Source organism: Dendrobium catenatum, unplaced genomic scaffold (assembly GCF_001605985.2).
Source record: "Dendrobium catenatum unplaced genomic scaffold, ASM160598v2 fragScaff_scaffold_1639, whole genome shotgun sequence".
Taxonomy (NCBI): domain Eukaryota; kingdom Viridiplantae; phylum Streptophyta; class Magnoliopsida; order Asparagales; family Orchidaceae; genus Dendrobium; species Dendrobium catenatum.
Genome location: NW_021320101.1, coordinates 1878640 through 1903801, shown reverse-complemented (window position 1 = coordinate 1903801; position 25162 = coordinate 1878640). Strand labels below are relative to the sequence as shown.

The following is a 25162-nucleotide window of genomic DNA, read 5'->3' as shown; positions in this document are numbered from 1 at the left end:
AAAATTTTCTACCTAATCAATTAATTTTGTATAATATCAAGCTATATTTTAGAGGTTGGAGTACCTCCAGTGACAGATAAGATTAGAAAGAGTTGCCTTAGATGGTTTAGTCACATTAAACATTGACCTTCTGATGACCTTATTATGATATATATATTAAATCCAGTCTATTTTAAGAAAGATAGAGGTAGACTCAAAATGATTTGGTTAGAAAGTATTAAAAAATATATTTTTTATTAGATTTAAATGAGAATTTAACTTTTATTAGTAGACAATGGTGAAAAATAATTCATATAGTTGACCCCACATAGTGGGATAAAGGTTTATTATTGTTGTTGTAATATCAAGCTACTTTTTAAACTAAATAAGGCAGAATAATAATATTATTGTGACATAAACACTAAATAATATGAAGGATAAATTTCATACCACTTCAAAGTTTTAAACTTAGCAGCAAATAATATCATTTCTTATTAAAAACATGTAGAAATATGAATACATACCAGCTACAAATGATCATAAAATTATCATTAATGAATAAATTGAGATCTATATTTTAAGTTTGATATATCAGGAAAGACAGGTAAGTCAGGTCTATTAAGAGATCTAGAGATTTTGATCAAGTGAATGTATTAAAAATGAAGATAATAGGATTTTATTTAGAGATAAAACCATCATTAATGAAAAATTATAAATAATAGAAAAGTATCACCATATGGTTTTTATTAAACTTTAAAAGGCATATAATCAAATACAATGAGAATTGATGTTGTTGCATGCTAAAGTAGAAAAGTGTGTTCAATTATTAAAGATATGTATGCTGAATTGTTTATTATTATTAGTAGTTGGAGAGTAACAAAAAAAAAATCCAATTACAATTAGATTTTGCATCAAGGATTATTAGCATCGAGCCCAATTTTTTAAAATATTTTTTTAGATGCTTTCAAAGGATATTCAAAGTGGAGTATCATGATTTATGCTTTTTACAAATGACAGTTCTAATTAATGACACATCCACTGACAAAAACAAAGGACGAAATATTTAGGAGATAGAGGTTAAAATTAGTATAACAAAATTTTGAGTATATGATATGCAATTTTGATGGGTGTATTATTAGCAATTATCAATCAATATTATTAGAAGATAAATTGATACTTAGGTGTGATATGTTTAAATATCTTTGATCGATTATATATATTAATGGTCAATTATACAGAAGAATGGGGATAAAGATGAAGATTCTAGAGTTAAGATTGAGTTAAAATAAAGAAATGCAGCAGGAGTATTATGCAATAAAAAGAAATTATGGAGACTTAAAAGTAAATTTTATAAAATTGTAGTTAGGTTGTTGATGTTGTATGGACTCAAATATTGAGCAATAAAAATTCTTTGATATCTAAATTGATTGTGTTAGAATGAGAATTGAGATGGATGCTTGAAAAAAAAATAGAAATAGTTTGTGAAGAATAGGTTTAAAACCTAGGACAAAACTTAGTAGGAATGAATGAAAAATGAGGATTCATAAATCTGAACACAAATAGTTGTAAAAAGGCTAATGATGATGATATTTCAAAATTAATTTTCAGTTTCATTTAAAAAATATGCGGAGATTGTACTATTATGAAGAAATGTACTAATCAATGGTAATCATATTTGTAAAAAGAGAAACTATCATGAAAGAGAACCAAGCAAATCACAAATATATAAAATTCAGAAACTGTTTGCTCCCAGTACATGCTGGATATAAATCTAATATATGGCTGGGCTCAAAACATGCTTAATATAGGACTAATATACCTGATAAGGTAAGGAACTGTCCAATCACTTTAAGGTTATGTGTTGTTAGTCTTTAATTTGTACTGTATCTTTTTCTCTAGCTTATAAGTTATTTCAGTGCTCTGATTCCCTGACAGTGTGCATTTTAAGTTGATCATAATTCCAGTTAACGATGTTGGGTTCATTTGTAGAGAATAGTTGACCAGATATGCTAAACCTCTTTTTAACCAAAAGATTGATGCTGGATTTGTATCCCCTATTTATATCTGGATCCTATTTTCAAGGTTATTGGAATAACTTTATTGAAATAATATTATCTTACTGTTGCTGCATGGACTTAGCATGTTTAGGCAGATAACCTGGGATGCATATTATTTTCATGTTGAAAAACTGCTATTGCCTTGCCATCCATGTTCATGCCGCATGCTTCTCATTAAAATTCAATGATGTTTCAACCAAGTACTAGTGCAATCATTGTATAAAAGTTTTTATTGTGCTGCAGGTTTAGTGTATCTGAGCCGCCTTTTGTCTATCAGAAATAAGGTAGTTCTAATAGTTGAATTAATGGCATGTCAGCTGGCTTAAACCTTTAACTTGTTGATTTGTGTCTTATTTTGAATCATGTCTTTTATAAAGCTGTATGATAGATGATTATTTTAGGTTATGATCTGTAATTTGCTCTGTAGTTCATAATTGATGATTGTCAACTTCCTTTTTCCATAATTTTCTTTGTTGCTCTCTTGTTCTTCAAAACTTGTCATGCTTCTATTCTGCAATCCCCTTATGGACGTTCTGCTATCTTCACAACCACATACATTATCTCATTTACTTTTTATTGACCTTTTTCCTGCTCGCTACAGAACAGATGGGCAGTTTCAGACATACCCACTTGATGAGAGCATCCCGCACCTAGCAAATGATCTGCATACAGGTTTCAACCGCCTACCCAATGTGGCACAAAACTCTCCCAGCCGTTTTAGTCAGCAATCACAACAATCGTTTAATCGGTACAATAATTATGTGCAATCAACAGCAATGCATGGTTTGAGGACACATCAGAAAATTCAACCATCCCGATCCAATTATAATATGGTTGATTCACATTCTGCCACTAATAATATGTTCAACAATAGCATGCAATGGGGTAATCTTCACAACTATTTGGCTTTGGATTATTTATTAGATTTCATTTTAGGCTGAGTTTTTTTTTTTAATGTTTTCACCTTTGCTTTTGTTATGAAGTGATCAGGATTCTAAATATTTTATGGGTTGTAATTTTGAGGTATTATGAGTGTATTGCACTTGAAATTCATGGGTTTTAAATTTTCAAGTGTTTGATATAAAGTAAAAAAAATCTTTAGTATATCTCTAAGGAATTCATAATACATTCAATAGTTCATTTTTTTTTTTGGCAAATTTGGACTTTGCCCAAATTGTGTAAATTCCAAATTCACCGTTCACATCTTCATCCCATAGAATTCCAGTAATCGCCCTCTTTAGTGCTCACCTTCCTCAAACTCTTTACATATGTGATCCCACTCGCCCTCTGTTTCTATCCTAGATCAATTTACACCTTAGGCCCACACATCACCGTAGTTGGCTCTCACACAAAGCTGATGCTAGGACTCCCACAAATTTCTACACCACATGACAACTCTAATACCTGACATCTCTTGGTTTCTTTCTTACATACGCTTACACACAGCTCTCTTGTCATTTGCACACAACCCTGCGAGCTCACGTGACTTGTGACGACCTCATCTATGACTATGACGACCTTGTTACAACCTTGCTAGCATCTGTCCCCTATCATCATCCTAATCCTTCCCTAAATTGAATTAAATTTGCAGCCAACCAAACACGAAAAAGTGGATTTTGTGGTTTCTCTTACAATCAACCAAACAACTATTAAGAAATCAAACCCAACTGCATTTGAAATTTTCTTAAATACTAAATACTTGCAACCAAGTAACCCCATCGAGTTGTTTCAGAGAGTGAGCTAGAGTAATGGTTAGATTTCCTCTATTGTGATCTAAATGGTATGCGTTTGAATCATGAAAACAATATTTTTTTAATGTAGGTTAGCTGAGTTCATCAACCTCTCCCTATACCTTGCATTGATGAGTATTTCAATATTGTCAAATTGTTTGGAATATCCTTGTTAATAATTGTCCTAGATTCATTAGATGTTTGAATTAATTCAATTCCTTGACCAATCTCACAAATAAAGTACATGATTACTTTCGTTGTTGTTTCTTTTATTTTTTTGCTTATGCTTTTCACAATAAAGTACATGATCATGTTCATTGGTATTGCTTTTATTTTTCTACTTAAGCTTTTCAAGATTGTATTCAAATAATTTTATGGAGAATTGAGTTTATGTCCCTAGATCTACGAATTAATTGCAAATGGGCACTTTTTTTAGGTAAGCAATTAGTTCCTTCATTTTGGTTTCCATATCATGTAGAAGATTTTTTATGATTTCTATTAATATTGTAGTTTGCTAATATTCAAAGTGATGCAAGGTGTATAAGATCTTTATGGTGAAAGTGGTAAATTGATTGGTGTCCTCTTGGGGTGGTGCTGGAAGAATTATTTGGGTGGTGCTGAAATGGGTATTTATAGTTTAGACATATTTGGTGGCCTAAACCGGGATTGAACCCGCCTTGGTTTTTGTTCTTTTAATGGTCTCATTCTGAGTCCATTCGAGATTTTTCTTTGATTTTGTCTTCAACTAGGGGAACGGAAGAGAGCACCCAAAGAAGCGTATCACGGCGAGGACAAAAAAGGGACGCCGGTTGCAAGGGCGTGTGAAACGTAGATCATCGCCATTCTTAACCGAGACTCAGGTTGAGCTCTGTCTCGGAACCTTCGTGGGGTTAGGAGTAAAGCATCCCGCCACTGCATGGAAGCCTGCGAGATACTTATTGTTCCAGGGGCAACCTTTGAGATTACCATTCATTAAGTGGCAAGTCTCATTGTTTTGTTCAATTCAAGTGAATTCTTTCTATTTGTTCTTTTGAATCCTCTGGACCCACATAAGTGAAGTGTATCGCTCCGATCTCCGGCACACATAAATAGAAAATGAAAATAGGTGCTCGGGGGCCTCTCTTTCTTTTCTATAGCTAGGGCCCTTGAGCCTTCTGCAGTATAAGGACAATTGTGTGGTGCCTTCTGACGCTTGACGTCTCATTAAGGCGTCAGATCATGGATAGAGTTTTGACTTAGGAGCGCATGATATGTTTGAATGTGGTGGAGCGGCATCCGGGGGACCCGTCAGATGGTCCCGGGGCGCCTCAGGAGGTTTTTTTTTTGGAACAGATAGCAGTGTTTTGCCTCGAATCGACGCTTTTTTTGCGACATGCTAAGTTTTCTCCCCTATTGCTAGGGTAAGGAGAAAAAGTGGGGAAATTCTAAATCAAAGGATTAGGATGTTAGAGAACTAATGTTGATGTTTTTTATGGATTTTAGATTAGTAGGCAATGAGTTGTGATATTTTTAATCTAGGCTTAGGCTATATTAGAGATATTGGGGAGTTGAGGCTTCAGGAGATATGAGGGAATTGGGGATGTTTGGGAGAGTGTTAAAGAGGTTCGATGTATTTTGGGGTTGAGGGAAATTATAATTGAGGTTATCTAGGGGAGATGATAATTATGTTGGGAAATAGGAGTATGGGTGAGAAAAGATAACCAAGGATTTTCTAAAATGCTAGAGGATCAATGACCAAGCTTTACTGAAGAATAGAGTAGTCACCAAGCCTGTCTATATAAAATTTGCACTAACAAATATTAATTTTATTCAATTAATCCAAAAGTTCTAAAGAATGTCTTATTTTTAAGTACTTTCCAAGCCTAGAAAACTTTGAAAAGCGTTATGAGCCAATAAAATGTTATTAAATTGATTAATCACTTATCCTAATATAAATAAATTAAAAAAAAAAAAAGAGAATCTAAACTTGCTAAAAATATGAAAATTCGGGTTGGCTGTATAAGGCAAGTAGAGGGTTTCTGAAACCAAATAATTTTTGAAGATTATTACTTTCTTGACGTGTATGGCCCACCTACTCATCAAGAGACTTTAAATTAAGCTTCTTAATTTTTCTCCAATAATTTTTGAGATATTATGGATTGTCCATTTGCTTTACATTGAGAGTTGTGTTTGATGAAAAGCTTAAATATTGATGTAGTTCATTGATTTGTGAAATCATTTTTAGCCTTTGCCTTGGTGTTATATTATAACAAAACACAAGTTTATACCAAAGTAGGCATACCTAAGGTACTCTCCATGGAGTTGCTGGCAATTATTTTTTATATTATTTAATAAAGGGGCTTGGTTTGTTGAAAAAGGAATGCAAAGTAAAAGAATGTAGTATATTTAAAATATTTGAAGTTGTTTGGATGAGCATAAAAGGAATGCATGAGATTACTTTTTTTGTTTAGCTTAAAGCCTTAAAGTAAAATGAATGCAGTTTAAAGTTCAAATATGGTGGTGGTCAGTGGTCGATAGTGGCAATAGTGATCGGTGATGGCGGCGGCAGTTGGTGGAGACGGGTCATTGACGACGACGATGGCCTATGGAGGAGGCGGGTGGCTATGGTGGTGGCAGCCCCACAACGGTGATGGCACTAGTCGATGGCAGGAGATGAGGGGGTGGCGGTGGTGAATGGCGGCCAGCAGCGATAAGGTAGCTTGGTTGCAGTGAAAAATGTTTTCACTCAAAACTGCACAAGTTTATTTTTCCTCAAATAATGAACTAGAATATGTTACACTGCATGTGGAATACTTTACATTGAATTCCTTTTTTATTCAACCAAACACCAATATTCGTAAAACCCCTGCATAAGGAATATTTTACATGCACTTTACCTCAAACCAAATAGCCCCTAAGAGAAATGCTATATTGCCTCATCCATAGGCCCAAAAATATTTGTTGTTGGCACTTAATGATAAATAGAGAGTGGGGGTGGGGGGCCAAACGAAGCCTAAATAAAAGCCCCATTATTTATCTTTGCAGTATTAAGAAGAAGGATTATTAGGTGCAAAAGTGCTTGTTTTAGAGTGAAGAGCTGGGTCATAGCTCAATTTTTACCTATAAAAATATAATCTTTGTTATGCTCGCTCCACCCTGCTTGCAAAGCTTTGCCCCATCAAAAAACTCTAACCCGCATGCTTGCTCTACCAAGTTAGTTCCGCGTCCGCCTCCCCACATGGCGCTGCGCACCGGTCCAACCTTCAAACAGCATAAGCAAGCTTTGCTCCAACATACTCAACCCAACATCACAACTACCTGCAAGTCTAGGTCATGTATTTTATGCGCTTACTTAGCCATGAGCATCCATGATTGCAAGCTCCATGTTGCAAACTTGTTCGGACTCCATTCCACTAGTTCGCAACCTGTCACCCAGTTCTCCCACTTACAGCCAATTGTATGCCTCTTAATTCCAATCAAAGGCCTCTTTTCTTTAAATACCCACAAGGAAAAGAGGAGGCAAGACAATATAGAGATAATTGAGAAGATATATAATAGATAGAAGAGGAGAAAGTATAACTTGCTTCAGAACTCAAGGAGAAGAATCCTGCATTTTGTTGATAGTTAGATTTGACCTTGAAGAAGATTTTAACTTTTATGTTCCATTTATCTTCCTCCCCCCATTGATTGTTGATCATGGTTAAGGGAGTGAACATCTCTTTGTCAATGATTGCTCATGGCTTATGGTTACGTTCAACAATGGCTTCCAAGCAATCATGAGTGACTACTTTATGAATTATGGTTTTGATGATATTTGATAAGAGTTGGAGAAAATTGGATTTCATTTTAACATGTACAAAGTTTATACAATCCTAGGATAGCATCTAGTAGGAAGAATATGAAATCAGAGAATATAATTTGTATACTCATATGTCCATGTAGGTATTCTACAAGTGCTCCACAGGTCACCACTAAGGGACTTAACCCAAACAATCATTTCTCTGAGGAGGAGAACTCTCCGTTAGAAAGGTTGATTGACCAATTGATTGTTCGACACTGCTCTGTAAAATTGCGACCACTTTCCCACTGAGGTCGTAACATGAGGACTCGCCTAGGCAGGCAGCATCGAGGAGTCTTCATCTTTAGTAGGCCTCACATATCTGCAAAATAATTTAGATGAACTCTTTTAAAATTTAAAAATATGTTGTTGTTTATTCACCAATCATGTTGCAATTTGTTCACTGGACAACTTTTAATCCTTCACCTTCACAGTTTATTATTTTCTTACAAAAGTTCTGTGATTTAGAAACTACAAAATATGTAGTCTAAGGTTTCGTTTGGAATGGCTTTCTTACTACTTCTTAAAGCCACTTTCTAGTACAAAAATTAAATTTTTTGTACTAGAAAGCTACTTTAAGAAGTAGTAGAAAGTCGTCCCAAACGAAGCCTAAATGAAAGCCCCATTGTTTGTGTCTGCAGTGTGAAGAATAAGGATTATTAGGCACAAAAGTGCTTGTTTTAGAGTGTATTATTGAAAGTATATAGTGCAGAGCTTGTTCATAGCTCAATTTTTACCTTATAAAATAATAATCTTTGTTATGCTCACTCCACCTTGCTTGCAAAGCTTTTCCCCCTTGCAAAGCTCTAACCCGCATGCTTGCTCTGCCAAGTTAGTTCCACCTCCCCACATGAGGCTGCGCACGAGTCCAACCTTCAGCATGCATGAGCAAGCTTTGCTCCAGCATGCACGACCCACATCACAATTGCCTGCAAGTCTAGGTCATGTATTTTATGCGCTCACTTAGCCACGAGCATCCATGATTGCAAGCTCCATGTTGCAAATTTGTTCGGACTCCATTCCACTAGTTCGCAACCCATGTCACCCATTTCTCCCACTTGCAGCCAATTGTACGCCTCTTAACTCCAATCAAAGACCTCTTCTCTTTAAATTCCCACAAGGAGAAGATGGGGCAAGCAACCTACACGAGATAGAGATAATTAAGAAGATATATAATAAATAGAAGAGGAGAAAGTATAAATTGCTTTAGAACTTAAGGAGAAGAAACCTGCATTTTGTTAATAGTTACATTTGATCTAGAAGAAGATTTTATCTTTTATGTTCCATTTATCTTAGATCTTGACAGAGTTATTGTGCCTCCATTGATTGTTGATCATAGTTAATGGAGTGAACACCTCTTTGTCAATGATTGCTCATGCCTTATGTCTTACGTTCAACTATGGCTTCCAAGCTATCATCGAGTAACTACTTTTATGAATTATGGTTTTGATGATATTTGATAAGAGTTGGAGAGAATTAGTTAATTGTTTTTCATTTCAACATGTACAAAATTTATACAATCCTAGGATAGCATCTAATTGGAAGAATATGAAACCAGATAATATAATTTGTATACTCGTATATGCCCATATAGGTATTCCATAAGTGCTCCACAGGTCACCATTAAGGGACTTTGATGCGGACATCCAACGGTGGGCGTTAATCAAAGGAAGAGACGAATATCGACGGTCGAAATCCCTCCATTTTATCTTAGTTTATTAAATGTATTTTTGAGTTAATTATGCATTTTCCGTTGTTACCCTTACTTAAGGGTCTTGTCTTATATAAGCCCAAAGGAAAAATTTGTCTTTTAGTTTCTTTTGAGGCCTATATATAGAGTCTCCTGTTCTTGTATTAGACTATGATGGATTATTAATAAAAAAAATTTCTGCACTCTTGTTATTTGGCAAGAATTTTGATGAGATTCCTATGGGAGGGAATCGTAGCATCCATCAGCTGCAGGATGGGCTCGGGCTTGTGGCTTGAAGTCCCTTGGTGAAGGGTAACGTATCACCCGTCAGTCGTAGGAAGCGTCCGGGCTCACGGTTTTATCTTCTTTCCTTGAACTCCTTTTCTCCTTCCCCCTTGACCGTCGGCCTTCTGTTAGGCTGGCCCCTCATGGGCCGACTGGACCGGTCCAACATGGACCAGTCCTTACTCTAGGCGGGCCCCACATGGGGTTTAATTCAAGTATTGGAGGGGGGAAAGCCTTGGGGCCCATGATGGGGTTTAATTCAAGTGTTAGAGGGAAAATTTGAATGGAAGGGGAGGGAATTTTGAATAGAAGGCTTGTTTAGGGATTTTGTATGGGCATTGGAGTTAAAGAGGGGGAAAGGGGGGATTTAGGTTTTCAACTTGAATTTGAGCTTATTTTTGGGATCTTCTTAGAGGCTTGGGCTCTAGTCTTCTAAGCTAGAGATTTTAGAGAGTTCTCTTCCTCTTGAATTGAAGAATCTTGCATGGTTATTGTTTTATTTCATCTACTAGTGGAATAGAAGTGATTGGCTTGATTTTCTTTAGATTCCTGCCCAATTTCTTATTGTTTTTTCACTATTTGGGGCTGTTAAACTGCTGGCTGTTTTCTCTCCAATTTGGAATAGGGTTGCTTGCGAACTCCAGTATTAACTTAGGGTTATTTGTGAACTCAAGTATTTCCTATCACCATCCCCCCTCCATAGCCGCCGACCAAGCTTCCATCTTCCCCTCCTCCACCCGTCGGCCACTCCACCACCACCTCCTAACCGGCAACCCCATCCTCTCCATTAAGCGCCGGTCCCTTTCCCAGCAAAATCCCTCTTCCCTTGGCTCCACCCATTCAAAACTTTCCAATTTGAGCCCTTCTTATTTTGGGAACAGTTTAATTTCATATTCAAATAAATTTAAATTTTGAATTTGTTTCCTAAAATGAAAATCCATATTTTAGGAAAGTTCCTAAATTTATGCCCATTTGAATTTAAATAGGCTTGGAATTAAATCAATCCTTCCTAATTTAAAATTCTAATTCAAGCAAGCATTAATTTCCCTCTCTTAAACCCCTCCCCTCCTTGAAGCCGCCGGCCCCCTCCCTCTTTCTCCCTCCATTCAATTAATTTTCTTCCCCTTATTGCTCCCCAATTAACTCCCATTCCAAGGTGTCGTCCCTACCTAACCCTATTTCCCTCCAAAATCCCATCTCTTAATTTTGAATTTTAAATTTTGTGAGGTCTTTAATCCCTTTCCTAATTTAAGATTTTAATTAAATAATCATTCAATTACCCCACTATCATCTTCCTAATTTAACACTATCTTATTTGGAAAGATTTCGTAATTCAAATTCAAATGAATTGAATTTTAAAATCTTTCTTAAATATCCTACACCTATTTTAGGAAATTTCTCTCAATTAGTGCAAATCTGAATTAAATGATTGAGTTTGAATTTAATTCCCCCTATTCAATGTACGTGGACACATACATCGAATGTGGACAATTCTCCCTCTCCCCTCTCTCTTTGGCCGGCCCCCATCCCTCCCTCCATTCTTACATCAGACTTAGCCCAAACAATCATTTCTCTTAGGAGGAGAACTCTCCATTAGAAAAGTTGATTGACCAACTGATTGTTCAACACTGCTCTGTAAAATTGCGACCACTTTCCCACTGAGGTTGTAACGTGATGATTCGCCTAGGAAGGCGGCATCGAGGAGTCTTCGTCTTTAGTAGGCTCACAGAAGGACTTGTATAGACTTACCTGGGTCACATATATCACTCATCTCAATAGCAACCTTGCATCCGTGGTCATTCTTCAAAATCAAAACCACTAGCTACCGCTGATATCCCCAATCTTGTTACAAGAACCACATGCACCTCAAGAGCTGCAACTCTGATTTTCTAGGTTTAAGCAGTTGTTAATCCGCTATCACTTCCACCCATGTGGACTAGCACTTTTGTTTCTATGAGTTTGAATCCTATCCTAATGGACTTCCCGTCATGACCAAAGGATTCACCTTCACATACTAGCTTATGAAGACTCGCATAGGGGACTCTCCTTGAACCTGGGCCATGCTATAAGCAGAAGCCTATGTGGAGGTCAATTAGCTCAACTACATGTCTATGATATCATGTAATAAGTCACATCATATGTTGTACTTCATACTATTTTTTGCTTTTAAGGTGTTGATTTCGTTAGCCCTATAAATAAAAGGTGAAAAGGCATACTTCAGATCTTTTGGATCTTTTTAAATATTTTTAAGATTTAAATATTTTGGCATTTCTCACTCTATAGATTCTATATTGCCCACTTACAAAATACACCACCCCCACTCTCCACACTCAAATCTACTATTCCGTAAATATTACATGCTTTAAAGGTTTGGTTGGGTATCATCCACGAAAAAATTTAGATCCAATAGAATTAGTTATAAAATAATTATAATAATTCATAGGTTGATAAATAGATAGTGGGGATACCATGGATTTATAAGTTGGTAACAAAAGATAAAAGAGTATGAAAGTCCCCTTAAAGTGAATGAATGGATGTCATCCATTCTATGATTACCTTATATTTTTTTAAGGATTGCCCTTAGTAATCCTTTGTTAATACTATTAGCAGTTTAGCATATTTTTCACAGCTGGTCAGGAATGGATTAAATATTGTATGGGATTATGTTGCATGATGTACAGATTAAATCACTATCAAGTTTCTCTTTTATAAAGCGTCTATCAATTTTAATATGCTTTATACAGTATTATTGCATGGGATTTTATGCAATATTAATGGTTAGTTTGTTATCACAATAGAGTCACATAGAACATTTCCATTCACTGTTAAATCTTCCATAATACTCTATAACCAACTTTAGCATTAGATATTGCTATCATATTTTATGTTTTACTTATCCGAATTATGAGGTGCCTCTTTAAAAAGTACAATATCATTGAGTTTACCCCTTGTCAACTATAAAACCTACATAATATACATCTATGTAAGCTTCAAGAATTAATTCTTCCCTCTTTTTTAATAGAATTATTTTACCTAGGGTTCCCTTCAAATATTTTAGAATTTTATACACTATCCTGAGTTGCGATTTTTAAAGATTATGCATGAATGTTACAACATCAGCAACATAGGCAATATAAAGTTTAATATGCAATAAGTAAATAATTCTTTATCACTCTCTGATAAAAGATTTTCTCTAGTGTTGTGTATTCCAGAGCATCTCCAAGTTTTGATTAAATTCCATGGGGTTCGCAACAAGCTTGCATCCCAATATATAAATTTAATATTGATCCTAAATATAATTTTATTATGATTATAAATTCTTCTCTTTTATGCCCACTAAATCTAATGTTATGATATTTGATCTTGTTTTTTATAAGATCAATAAAAAATTATATATATATATATATATAGAGAGAGAGAGAGAGAGAGAGAGAGTCTAATTCCAGACCTCCCCATGTAGAAGGGGGGTAAAAGCACTAGGGAAGCAAAAGCTTTTTATATGGAAATACTTTTGTTGCTCTTTATAACTTTTCTATCAACTATCTTACCATGAAATTTGTGTTCATAATATTTGTCATAAAATGAAAATAATTCTTACTATTGATTTGATTTTTTATGCCTATATTTCATTATCCTCTACTTTAATTTTATTTTTTGAAAGTCGTAGGTTCCTCTTATTTTTATTGATTTTGTTGAAGTCACTAGCTTGATTCCCTATACACCGCAACTTTTTTATTCTTAATAAGGGTATGAAAATGCCTCTTCTATAATCACTAGTCATTTTTAATGAGTCTTGGAAATTGTCTTATTGCATGTTATATTATGATTTTTGTGTTCTTTAGATAAAGCTCTTTCTTACATATATGAGATTATGTTACTTTTGTAGGGCAAAGAGCTGGACATCCCATCATAACCCTCCAGCCATCTTCGCATGGAAGGAAAGACTATGACAGTATCTCATAGTGTTGTAGAATTGTTTTTAATGTTGCGTTTTTTATGGATATCAGATTCATGGCTGGCAGTGAAAAAATATGTACTGCAAAATCCCATTGCTTGCTTATAGGTTCTCTGGCAGTTTCAATCTGTTAGTCAATTGTGCTTGATAAAAACATATCTGATTGTTGGTCATCTATCGATCCTCTTTATTAAGTGTCTATAGCCAGATGATGTTTAGCATTTGTTCAGTTTCCACGTCATTTAACTACATATATATGTCTTTGCTCGTTTGACTTTACCCCAGTGGGATATTATGATCTGAGGCAAAGACGTGCCTCGTGCGTGCTAGGAGTTTCTTTTTGTTAATTTTATTTTTTATTTTGTGTTTATCTGTCATTGAATCTTATTGAATAAGCAATCATAATATTTATCTTAGTGGCATTTGATGATTGCCTCAGACCATTGAAGTGCTTACTAGCTTTTCCTTTTTGAGTAGTCACCAATGCTTGTATTTGGTCTTCTTCGCTGTCAGAAGAGCTCTTTCATCATTTAAGTGTTTGGATACCGTATTGTAAAGAGCTGCACCTTTTTATTTCGTTTAGGGTTTGTGCTCCAACTATGAGCTGTAATAAAGATTTCTTGCCCACAGTGCTTTTCTTATGGCTGATCCCTCTGTTTGGCATTTTCATCTTTCTGAAAAATGTATATGCCTCTGCTTGTTTGGGGTTATTGTTTCTTTGATTTTTTCCCTTAGATGCATAAGCAAATGTTTCATAACTTCCCCCCCGCCCGGAGGGCTTTTGTATAATTTATCGATAATATTTTCTCTTGTCCCGGGATTCCGTCCAGCATTTTGCTTTGCAGATGTTCTGTATCCATGCAGATAGGATATTTGAAGCTTGAAGACTGAGCTGTCAGAGAGGAGAGGAGGCTTCCTTCTCGCGGGGTTCGTGAAGAAAAACAGTAGAAAGGTAGGCCCTATTTGTGTTTTATTGGTGGCATTTCGATTTTATTCTTCCCCTTTTCTTACATTATTTTGATGTTGTTCTTTTTTTTTTCAAGAAAAGCATCGGATTATAAATTAAAGGGTAAATGTTTTAAGTAAGCATGATTAAATTTCATATTTTTAGTTTAATCAAGTGTTGTAAGCATATTTTTTTGCCTGGAAGAGTTAAAGGCGGAAGGAAAAATGAAGGAGAAGATGGGTGTTCAGAGTTTTTTTTTTTTTGCTGCCTTCTTTGTTTTTCGGCAAGCAAATTAAATGTGGTTCCATTTAGCAGAAGGAAATGTAGGATTTTAGCAAAATTTTTTAGGTACTATCTTAGATCTGAATAATTCGTGCAATTTACAAGTAATTGCAATTCATTAGTTGTAGGATTTTAGCAATTTTTAAAATATATTTTTTAAAATATAAAAATTAAATTTTTATTTTGTTGATCTGTACTCGTGACCTATAACTTCTAATCAAATATCATTTAAATCTAATATTTTTGTTCGAAATTTTCATATTGATATTTTGATATAATCTTAAAAGCAGTAAACTAAAATTGAATAAATCTGATAGAAATATGAAAATACATTAAAATGATTTATGCGATAATTACAAAACCAATACATCACGAAAAATCCCCTTATTAGGAACGAGTGAACTAGAGTTTAGCACAAAATATAGATGTTTAAGCATTAACGGCTCAATTGATAAATATATAACTATATTGATATTTATATGACCTATATAATGACTTAAGAAAATAACCATGGCAATTTTTTAATTATGTTAAATATAGTTTTTGTATTAGCGGTTGGTTTTGTAATTATAAGTTTTGTAAAATTTATTGAAATATAATTGTGTAAATTAATAATTATCTAGATTAAATGTATGTGATTTCTTTATCTTTTTAAGTGAAATGTATCAGCTCAATAATGATTGGACGAAGAGCAATATTTATGCTAATTTATCAAGGTGATTTACAATTGGATGAAAATTATGTGTCAATGTATTATAGAGGTAGGAATCGTCTCTAAGTGCTAAGAAACATCAAATTAGACCAACTTAAGTTAAAGATCCTTAGAGCACTTAAGTATAATGCATCTAAGTTTTCAATGAATTTAGTTTGTCGAGTGCCTGTAGGAAATAAGTTTGTCGCTTCACATGTTGAAGATGATGAGGTATGTAAAGTTTCGTTATGCCAGGCTGTTATGGAATTTCTTATCCTTTAAATAAATATATTAAATATAGAGTTATGATATTTATTTTCAAAGCCTATGTTTAAGGATAAACTTTGAATCGTTATTTTTTTTTTTTTTGTCCCTTTAATTTTCAGTATAATGCCTATCCATTAAAAATACCAATTAAAATTTTAATAATTTCAAAATAAACATTTTTTTATCAAATTTTGATGAATATATATTTTTAAACTATTAACTTCTAATAAAATATAGAAATTATAGTTTACATTAATATTTTCTTTCTTCTATTTTTATTTTTAATTATTTTTAAGTATATTTATTTAATATATTTTTCACTTAATTTATTTTTAAAATATTTATAATAGTAAGTTCGCCCTTTAACGGACAACTTGCAATAGTAATATTTTTTTATAATTAGTTATCTATTAATTTGGCGATTGAGACATGACTCTCAGTCAGCATAAGTCTATTCTTAAATTTATTTGGTCATCATCTCCGTCCTCCGACGCCGCCGTGGCCTCGCCGGATTCGGCGATTGGCGTTGCGGGGATGGCGGGGGAGGCGGAAGGTCCGGTGCGGTGCTCGGCCTGCCAGAAAAAGGTTGGGCTCATTCGGTTCAAGTGTCAGTGCGGGTCGACGTACTGTGGGGTCCACCGGTACCCTGAGCAGCGCGCGTGCTGCTTCCATTTCAAGTCGGCCGGCCGAGACTCCATTGCCCGCTGCAATCCTCTCATCAAGTCCAAGAAACTTCACAAGATCTAGACCGTCCATTTCGCTGCTGGCGAGCATTGTGATGACGGTTATGATCGTGTCAAGTGATCAGGTGTCGGGTCGATCGCTCTTTTTTCTCTTTATTAATTTCAACGATTTACTTTGAATTTGGAGTCGTAGTCACTGAAATATTTATATTTGGTGGACACTTGTAAATACATAAGTGGTCCGTTTATGCTGTTATATATTTGAAGCTCAAGCTTAATCACAATGTTTTATTTTTATTTTTTTTCTAATTTTTTTAAATGATTGGAGAGAAAAACATGTAGCCGACCCCAACGTAGTGGAATAAAGGCTTAATATTGTTGTTGTTGTTGTGGAGAGAAAAACATCTTTCTTTTTTTTTAAAACACATATATATATCATTTTATACCTTCCTAGTTACATATCTAACACTCAAAATATTAATATTACATATATCATCTTATATTATTTTAATATCAAATATGTCACTCATATATTTCATTTCTACCACTCATATATTTCATTTATATCACTTATATTTGATATGAAAATAAATTATGGGTGGTATGCATGTAATATTAAAGTTTTATGTGTTAAATATATAAATAGAATAGTATATGATAGTATGTATGTAATATTAAAATTTTATGTGTTAAATATATAAATAGAATAGTATATGATGGTATGTATATAAATCTCTTTTTTTTTAAAAAAAATGGATGTCTATCCGCTGACACTATAAAGAGAGCGTTTGGCGGCGTAAATAATCCCTTGGCAAAACCTAGCGAGGTCACTCACCGGCATTGAGCCTACACTTGCTTTGCCCCACTGAAGATGCAAGACCGTAGTAGGGGGTTCGAGCCCGGGATGAGGGTTCCAATTCGTGCTCGCCCACAAACCACCCCAAATCTCAATGGATGAGCTGCGAAATTTACATCATAACGTTTTACTTCAGTTGATTGTTGAAAGAGTAATTACGTTTCACGCCTCTGGTGATAATTCTAAGGGTGAGTATTGTTTGGCATCATAAATGTATTATTTATTGATATTTTCTTAATTTTACATTATTAGTATATTGTAATAACTCTTACATTACGTCATTTTATTTTTATAACACTAAATTAATTTTGATTATTGAATTGACTTATTAATGTTGTAATAAATTCATTTAATTAATTATGAATATAGATGCAATTCTAGAACTTTAAATTGCTTAGTATTTGAGCCAAAAGTTTAAAATTAATTGTCGGATCATTCAAATTTATTTTCAATAAATTAGGGTTAAATCAGTGTTTCTATTAAGGGTTACGAGATCAAATTTATTTATTTATTTATTTATTTATTTATTTATTTATTTATTTTTATTTTTATTTTTTTTTTGAAGCATATACGATTTTAAAAAAATGAGGGTCTTGATAAGACACCACACCACACCACAAAGGATCAAAAAGATTGTTGGATTGAGTGCCTTAAACTTTGGTCAAGTCTTAGAAAATGCCCCCGCTAAAGATTTATAAATAAGATTTATTTCTATTAGCTATCTTGGTTTATATGAGCCGTTAGATCTTTTCATGTTTATTTGTACCGTTTAATTGTTATGTCCTAGTCTATTTATAGCTACTTATAACAGTTGCTCAATATAATAGAATTACTTTTCATTTCCTTTCTCTGTCTTGGTCTCACTGCTATCATGGTATTAGAGCGAACCATGTAATTTTTTTCCGATCTTCTCTCTCGTCTTCGATTTTAATGGTGATGCAAGATAATTCATCCACTTTTTCTACTGCTTCTCCGAGCTCATCTTCTACCTCTGACATATCGATACCTACTTCTTTAAAATTTTGATGTCCATGTGAAAACTATTTTGAATTCCCAACTCACCACGGATAATTATCACATTTAGCGATCACAAATTACCAAACTCTTCTCGGCAAACAATTTTTTTGTATATTTTGATTGCACGATTTCAAAGCCCTCAAAACAAATCGTTCTTGATAATCACACTGTAGCTGTTAATCCTCAATATAGTTCTTGGTTGCTCATTGATCAAAACTTGGCATCTGCATTATTTTCTACAATTTTTTCTTCAATCTCGCCTCACGTTCTTAATCTTGAGTCTTGCATGGACATTTGATTCATGTTAGAACGCCGCTTTTAATCTTCCAATCTTTCATGTATCTTGCAACTCAAGAACGAATTGCATCAGCTACAAATGAAGGATCACACTATGGTACAATACATATCCGAGATCAAACAAATGGTTGACGCCATTAATGCTACCGGATCTCATATTGAATCAGAAGATATTATCTTATATACACTTTTAATGGCCTTCCTCCTTCTTACAATGCATTTAAGACATCCATCCAGACGAAACTACATCCAATACATTTGGATGATATCTATGCCTTACTATGTAGTGAAGAAACCAGCATTGCTACAAAATCTCGTTATGATACTCTGGATTCATCCTTTGCTCTTACGGCCTCCCGCAGTCGTTCTCGAGGAAGATCTCGTGGCCGTTCATCAAATCAACGAGGTGGTCGCTCTCAATTTCTACTTGCTCATGGAACTAGTTGATCTTCGGTTCTAGTCGATTGTCAAATTTGTGAAAAATACGGACATGGCTGCGTCCTGCTGGCATCACACCAATCTTTCATACCAACCAATCACACCTCAAGCATTGTGGGCTCATGACGAAACTCCTCCGGCTGAGTGGCTTATTGATTCCGGTGCAAGCACACACCTGACATCTGATGCCTCTCAAGTTCAATCTATGCAACCATACACAGGTAATTCGCAGGTCCAAGTTAGAAATGGCATTTTGCCTACACTTGCTCGTAAGTTTTGACTTAATCATCTTCTCCATGTTCCTACTATTACACATAATTTGATTTCTGTTAATCGTCTTATCAAAGATAACAAATGTTATATTATCTTTGATTCTAATGGATTTATTGTTAAGGACTCGTTGACACATCATCCTCTTCTCCGGGGTACCAGCCGTCACGGACTGTATCATATTGATCTCTTGCCGGCTGCTGTCTCTGATCCGCATCCTACGTCTCTTCTTACTATTTCCAGCAATGCTTCTATATGACATCAACGACTTGGACATTCTGCGGCTGACATTCTTCAAGCCGTCAATAGTTCTTGTTCTTTTTCGAAACATAGCTTTCATTGTGATTCTTGTGTTCGTACAAAAATGCATCGTTTACCATTTTCACTTACTACTGCTAAAACCGAATCTTGTTTAGAATTACTTCATATTGATGTTTGGGACCCTTTCCCAATTTTTTCTGTTCAAAATTACATATATTATATCTTGTTTGTTGATGACTTTACTCATTACACTTGGTTATTTCAGCTTAAACAAAAATCTGATGTTTTTTTCAACCTTTCTTTCTTTCAAAAATCTGCTTGAAAATCAATTTCAGACAACTATTAAAGTTATTCAGTCTGATCGCGGGGGAGAGTATCTTAATAAACAATTTCACACTTGCTTACAAAAGTTTGGCATTATTCATAGGTTTACCTGTCCTTATACTCCGCAATAAAATGACATAGCAGAAAGAAAATATAGACACTTAATTGAAACTATGCGTGATTTACTATTTCAAGCCAATATTCTTAATCAATTTTGGGTAGATATGTTGCTAACTGATGCTTATCTTATAAACAGGTTGCCAATGCATAATAATCTAAGTAATCTTTACATATATTTAAAATTTCTCATTTAGTTCATTTCAATATATTTAGAATTTACATGATTTTGTAAATTCTAAATATAATAAAATGTGAAGCTTCACCGGCAATCTTGACCAAACACCACCACTAATGCCGTTACTAATCATTTTCGCCATCGTTATCATCACAATTGATCATTGCAGTTGTCGTCATCACCATCGTTAGGCCACAAACGTACCCACTATCATCGTCATTTTCGTATTTTGAATATTAGTTTTAATTTGCAAATGACCAATTATAAAAAAAAAGCTCATAAACTTCTTTATAAAAAATTAAGTAGTTTAAAAAATTTTCAAATATATGATATGAATTTAAAATACTCTTAAAATTCAAATTCATCCAACCAAATAGAGTTATTGGATTTAGTTGTTGTCATATAGCATTTATAATTAGAATATATAGTATTTATTCATACAATAATTTTTCATTATTGAGAATATTTTATTTTATTATATTTCCTCTATTGTTTTTTTCTTTCCTTTATATAGGTACATTTGCATTAGTATGAAATCAATCCAATAAATATTCAGCCTTTTATGATTTTTATTTATTATATTACAAGAAACAAGGGTCATTCCAACGACAAAAATTAGCAGACCAGAGCTATGGGAATTCTTGTATCCTATATTGGCAATCTAGACACCTTAATATTTTTTTAGTTGTATTGCTACCAATTTTTAACCCTAATATGCGGGTTCTAAATAATGGAAATTTTGTTTTATTTTTTCTCTAATTTTATTTGTGAATAATCAACCATAACTAAGAAGATCAAAATCTATCTATACCAACTCAATTTCTCATTTGCAACAAAAAGGGAGCATGAAATCATATACATACCTATTAGATGAATTATAAATTAATTCTCAATTTATTATTTATGGAGAGAATATATGTGGGAATATTCAAGTAAAATTTAATTAAAATAAATCTTTAAAATTTTAAATTTATTTTAAGATAAATGTGATTTAATTCATGAATAAATACTGAGTATTTTTAATTCTCTCATTGTAAAATAGATTCAAGAGATTTAAAATTTCTTTGACCATATGTTTATCAATATATCTTCACCAAATATGTTTCATTAAATTCTTTTGAGCATAATATTTAAATAATTAATTTTCTATTTTGATTCAGATTTGAGATTTTTATCATTTTTTTAAAGCTAAATAAGAAAAGCACTTTCTTATATGGTGCATAGATAAATTATAATTGAGCAAAAATTCACATAGTATTTCAAGCTTCTCTAATTTATTGATCCATGCATTCTTCTAAAACCAAGCAATTCTAATTCGAAGTAAAATGATTGTAAAGTATTTGAAGGTCTCTTCTCTCAAAATTTTCATGTGAACTGTAGCGTGTGACCTAGAAGAAATGAGAGAATCTTAGGATGGGACTTTAGTGAGCGAACCAAGAGAAAGAGCTGAGAGGAGTGTGGAGGTGTTAGATTATTCTCCTCAGAAAAATGCTAAATGGAAAGAATTCCTTTGAATTCTTTTGATATAAAGGTCAAGCAGCACTGTGCACACTCATTAGTTTGGTTTCCTGAAATTTCTAACCATCAAATTTTAACAATCATTGATAAGCACATGGAATGCAAATATAATTAATTTAATAACTAAAATAACCAAAACAATTAAACAAGTTAACTAGAAAGTGAGACTTACATTGGACTTTGCAGTAGGTTTGAACCTCTTCACTTAGATGACATATTACCATAAAAGTTGGCAACCTTCTTGTTATAATCTTTCATTTTCCCCTTCAAGCTCTTGTATTCAAGCTTTACATCCCTACAAAGAAGTAACACCACACCATTAAAAAAAATTTTCATAACAAAAAAATTTGCTCCATTAATGCCCCAACTAATACTCGACATATACAAAACTTGGCTCTAAAACTAAGCTCAATAAATCAATCATTCCCTCTTATCAACATTGCTAATATTAATGTTCCTCATGCCTACAACATTAATTAGTGTAGCCATCTTGTTGGCACATCATCTACCTTCTTAGTCAAAAGTTTTGCACATACAGAGAGAAAAGAACCATTCAATCAAATAATTTAATGTGATTCTTATCTTTCTTGCTTTTGAAATTAATGATCATTAATTTATAATATATTATATTTATTGAAAAATAAATAAATCATAAGATAAAATTATTATCAAATCTCAAGCAAAACACAATAGTCAAACATTATTCTTAGTCACATTATGGAGTATTGAAAAGAAAAATCACAACATTTTTACATGGAACAGACCAACCCAAGAAGCGCAAGTAATATATTGTCATACATCAACAATAATGTCATTTAATTTAAAATATATATATGATTTTTAACATTCTTCAAGCACACAACCTAACATACTAATAGACAAATAACCAACATGAATATTTATATTTTATGTAAAACCAGACAGGCATTACTCTACTATCATAAATTATAGATGTCTTTCATATTCGATTACCATATTTGTATATATTTAAGCTTGTTCAATCTCAAGTGGAATTACCTCTGCCAAAGATGTTTGCATGTCTTGATTCACCACGAACGACCGGCACACTGAACAAGTCTGTTGCCACCATAGACATAGATCCACACATGTTGCATTAAATAAATGTCCACACTCTGACAGAAGCCTCAATGCCTTATCCTCTATCGCGTCCTCCTCATAGTCGACAAGACAAATAGAGTAGCAAATGGAGTTGACCGCTCGCGAATCCCGACTCTTGGCTTCAGCATAGGTGAGCGTAGGCCGGGTACTAAAGGTAGCATTGTTGATCTCAGTATCTACATTATGTTCGGGCTGAAGGGGAGGGGCAACAACATAGAAATTCCACATTAAGTAGGTGATGTAGGTGATGGTAGCGATAAGAAAAATGATGAAAATGAAGATGATGATGGCGTAGATCATTGTGAAGTGGGCATGAATACAAGAACTTAACCCTGGGAAAACAACAACATATTCACTTATTAATTATAGCAAAAGGAAATCTGCTAGTTAATTTTATAATTTTATGTAAGCTAAATAATTTCAAATCGTTGAAATGTGATATGAAAAAATAAAAAGAACAAAAAATGCAAGGATAACTTAAGCAACTTAGCACAAAAAACCAGAAAATAATGACTTTAACCCCTTTAGCAATAATACTTAGAAGAACTCAATCTCCCCCCAAACAATGCAAGCAAGTTTTCGTATTTGTTACGGGCTAGAATATAAGCGGCGGTAGACTTTACAAATTCACGTCTGAGCATTGCACGAATATTCAGTACATAAACAGAAAAGAAAATGAACACCAGGATTTTTACGTGGAAAATCTGAAAGAGGGATAAAACCATGGGGCCACACCCAGCTAAAAAGTTCCACCAGTGTTTTGTAAATTACAAGAAGTTGATTCGAACCACAAGTCAGGATGATCAGATTACAATCCGCTTCTTCTATCTTGAAGCAAATTTACAAAATTCTGCAGAATTCAGGCGTCTCCCGAAAATCCGGCAGAGTTTCGGCGTATTCAGGCGGCGGAAAGAACTCCGGCGGTGGTCGAGGAGGAGATGATTCTCCCTTTCCCCTTTTTCTCTTCTCTTCTTCTCTCAGTTCTCCCTTGAGTCCTCTTGTGAAAAATGAGGGCTCTATTTATAGTTTTTCTGGAGTGACATGGCTTGTAAATAGGTGTGAGATCAGGGGCGAATAGGGAGTGGTCTAATGGACGGTTGATGTTGAACCCATCGATCGTGCACCGTTCGTTGGACATTTGAAGGCCTTAGTGATATTGGAATTTGGCGACCTTAGGCTCGTTGGATTTGTCTCGTTGAGCCGTTCGATTCGTGTATAAGCTCGTTAAAATCAGAGACTGTTTGGTAACTCAAATTGTGATTCGAACCTTCCAATAGCACTTTGGGTCCTTGATTCGGACCCATTTTGGCTCAGATTGGGTTGAATTTGGTGTCATTGGGTTCGCATTTTCGAGATGCTCTGTTTGACTATAAGCTCATTGAAATCGAAGTTCAGATGCTCCTGAATTTAACTTTTGAAGTTCCCGGGTTGGTTTTTGCCTCGAGATTCGCGCTCAATCAAAATTTTTTCATGATGATGTATCAGTTGCCCCCCTATTTTCAGACGTCGCAACTCCAGGAGTCTGAAAATATGCATCATGAATTTTGGAGAATTTTTTCGAGTATGTCAGAATTAAGCTTATGTATAGGGGCCTCGAATGGCTCTGAAAGTGCCGAAATTGAGTCTGGAACATCGAAAAATGGTCTCGAAGACCCAAAAAAAGTCAGATTTGGTCTTTTTGGGGTGAAAAAAGGACCCGGAATGGGTCGGGCAGCCGAATCGACAAGCCGGCTGTGGGTCTCCGAAAGGGTTCTGCTCGTGTGGTTCGAGTGCAAAGAGTACGATCACACTATCCCGTAGGACAAAATGGTCGTAGGCCTTTACAATCGGCACAAGCAGGCCGATGGAAGAGCAGATGGAGTTATAGATACGATTAGCCATGGAGGATAGTGGGTTTTCACCTACGCACCTCGATGGATAATAATATCTATAACCCTAAATTCACGAGATTTCCCCCATTCGATACATCAGCTCGAATGAGGTTTATTTGATTGTGGGGATCGGTTTCCTACGGGCGCAAGCCCCCGTAGTTAATTACATCCTAAGCCTTGACTTAGGAAAACTCTCGATTAAGGATGTTAGATTATCTCCTCTAATGGGTTTAGTGCAAGGGAACTACTAACTTATAACTGAAATCAAGCACGGCGATGCCTATCAATACATGCATGTCAGTCATATCAATTCATATCAGTCAAATGGTCAATGGGAGTCCTATGCAAATACGCAATCCATGAGTCAATGAAATCAAAGTCTATACAGCGCAGGCCGAATCGATAAATTCCATCTCAATCAATACTGTCAATCCTCGAAGAAATCTTTGTACACAGTTGAAAATCAATCAATCCGTCAAATCAATCACTACATTAACATCGATGCAGCGATCCC

At 34.4% G+C, this 25162-nt stretch overlaps 2 protein-coding genes across 5 annotated transcripts in view; one reads left to right on the top strand and one right to left on the bottom strand.

Moving 5' to 3' along the window:
• The window catches only part of LOC110110620 (dual specificity protein kinase YAK1 homolog), a 71660-nt gene extending 57725 nt beyond the window's left edge, over positions 1-13935 (top strand). Inside the window, exons 17-19 of one of the 4 annotated variants that reach the window (XR_003703167.1) lie at positions 2638-2921; positions 6274-6460; positions 13445-13935. Coding sequence is in view for 2 of the 4 variants with exons in the window: in XM_020842198.2 (XP_020697857.1) it covers positions 2638-2921; positions 13445-13521 (361 nt within the window). In the remaining 2 variants the exon portion in view is untranslated. Of the gene's footprint in view, positions 1-2637; positions 2922-6245; positions 6461-13444 lie in introns of those variants that run through there. The other 3 variants (XR_002304738.2, XM_020842198.2, XM_028701116.1) reach the window with 3 other exon arrangements.
• An 8710-nt stretch (positions 13936-22645) lies between these two features.
• Positions 22646-23077, bottom strand: LOC110110669 (RING-H2 finger protein ATL70-like). The gene has a single exon (XM_020842262.1). It carries the CDS (start codon positions 23075-23077, stop codon positions 22646-22648), a length of 432 nt encoding a protein of 143 aa, XP_020697921.1.
• Positions 23078-25162: the final 2085 nt, after the last annotated feature.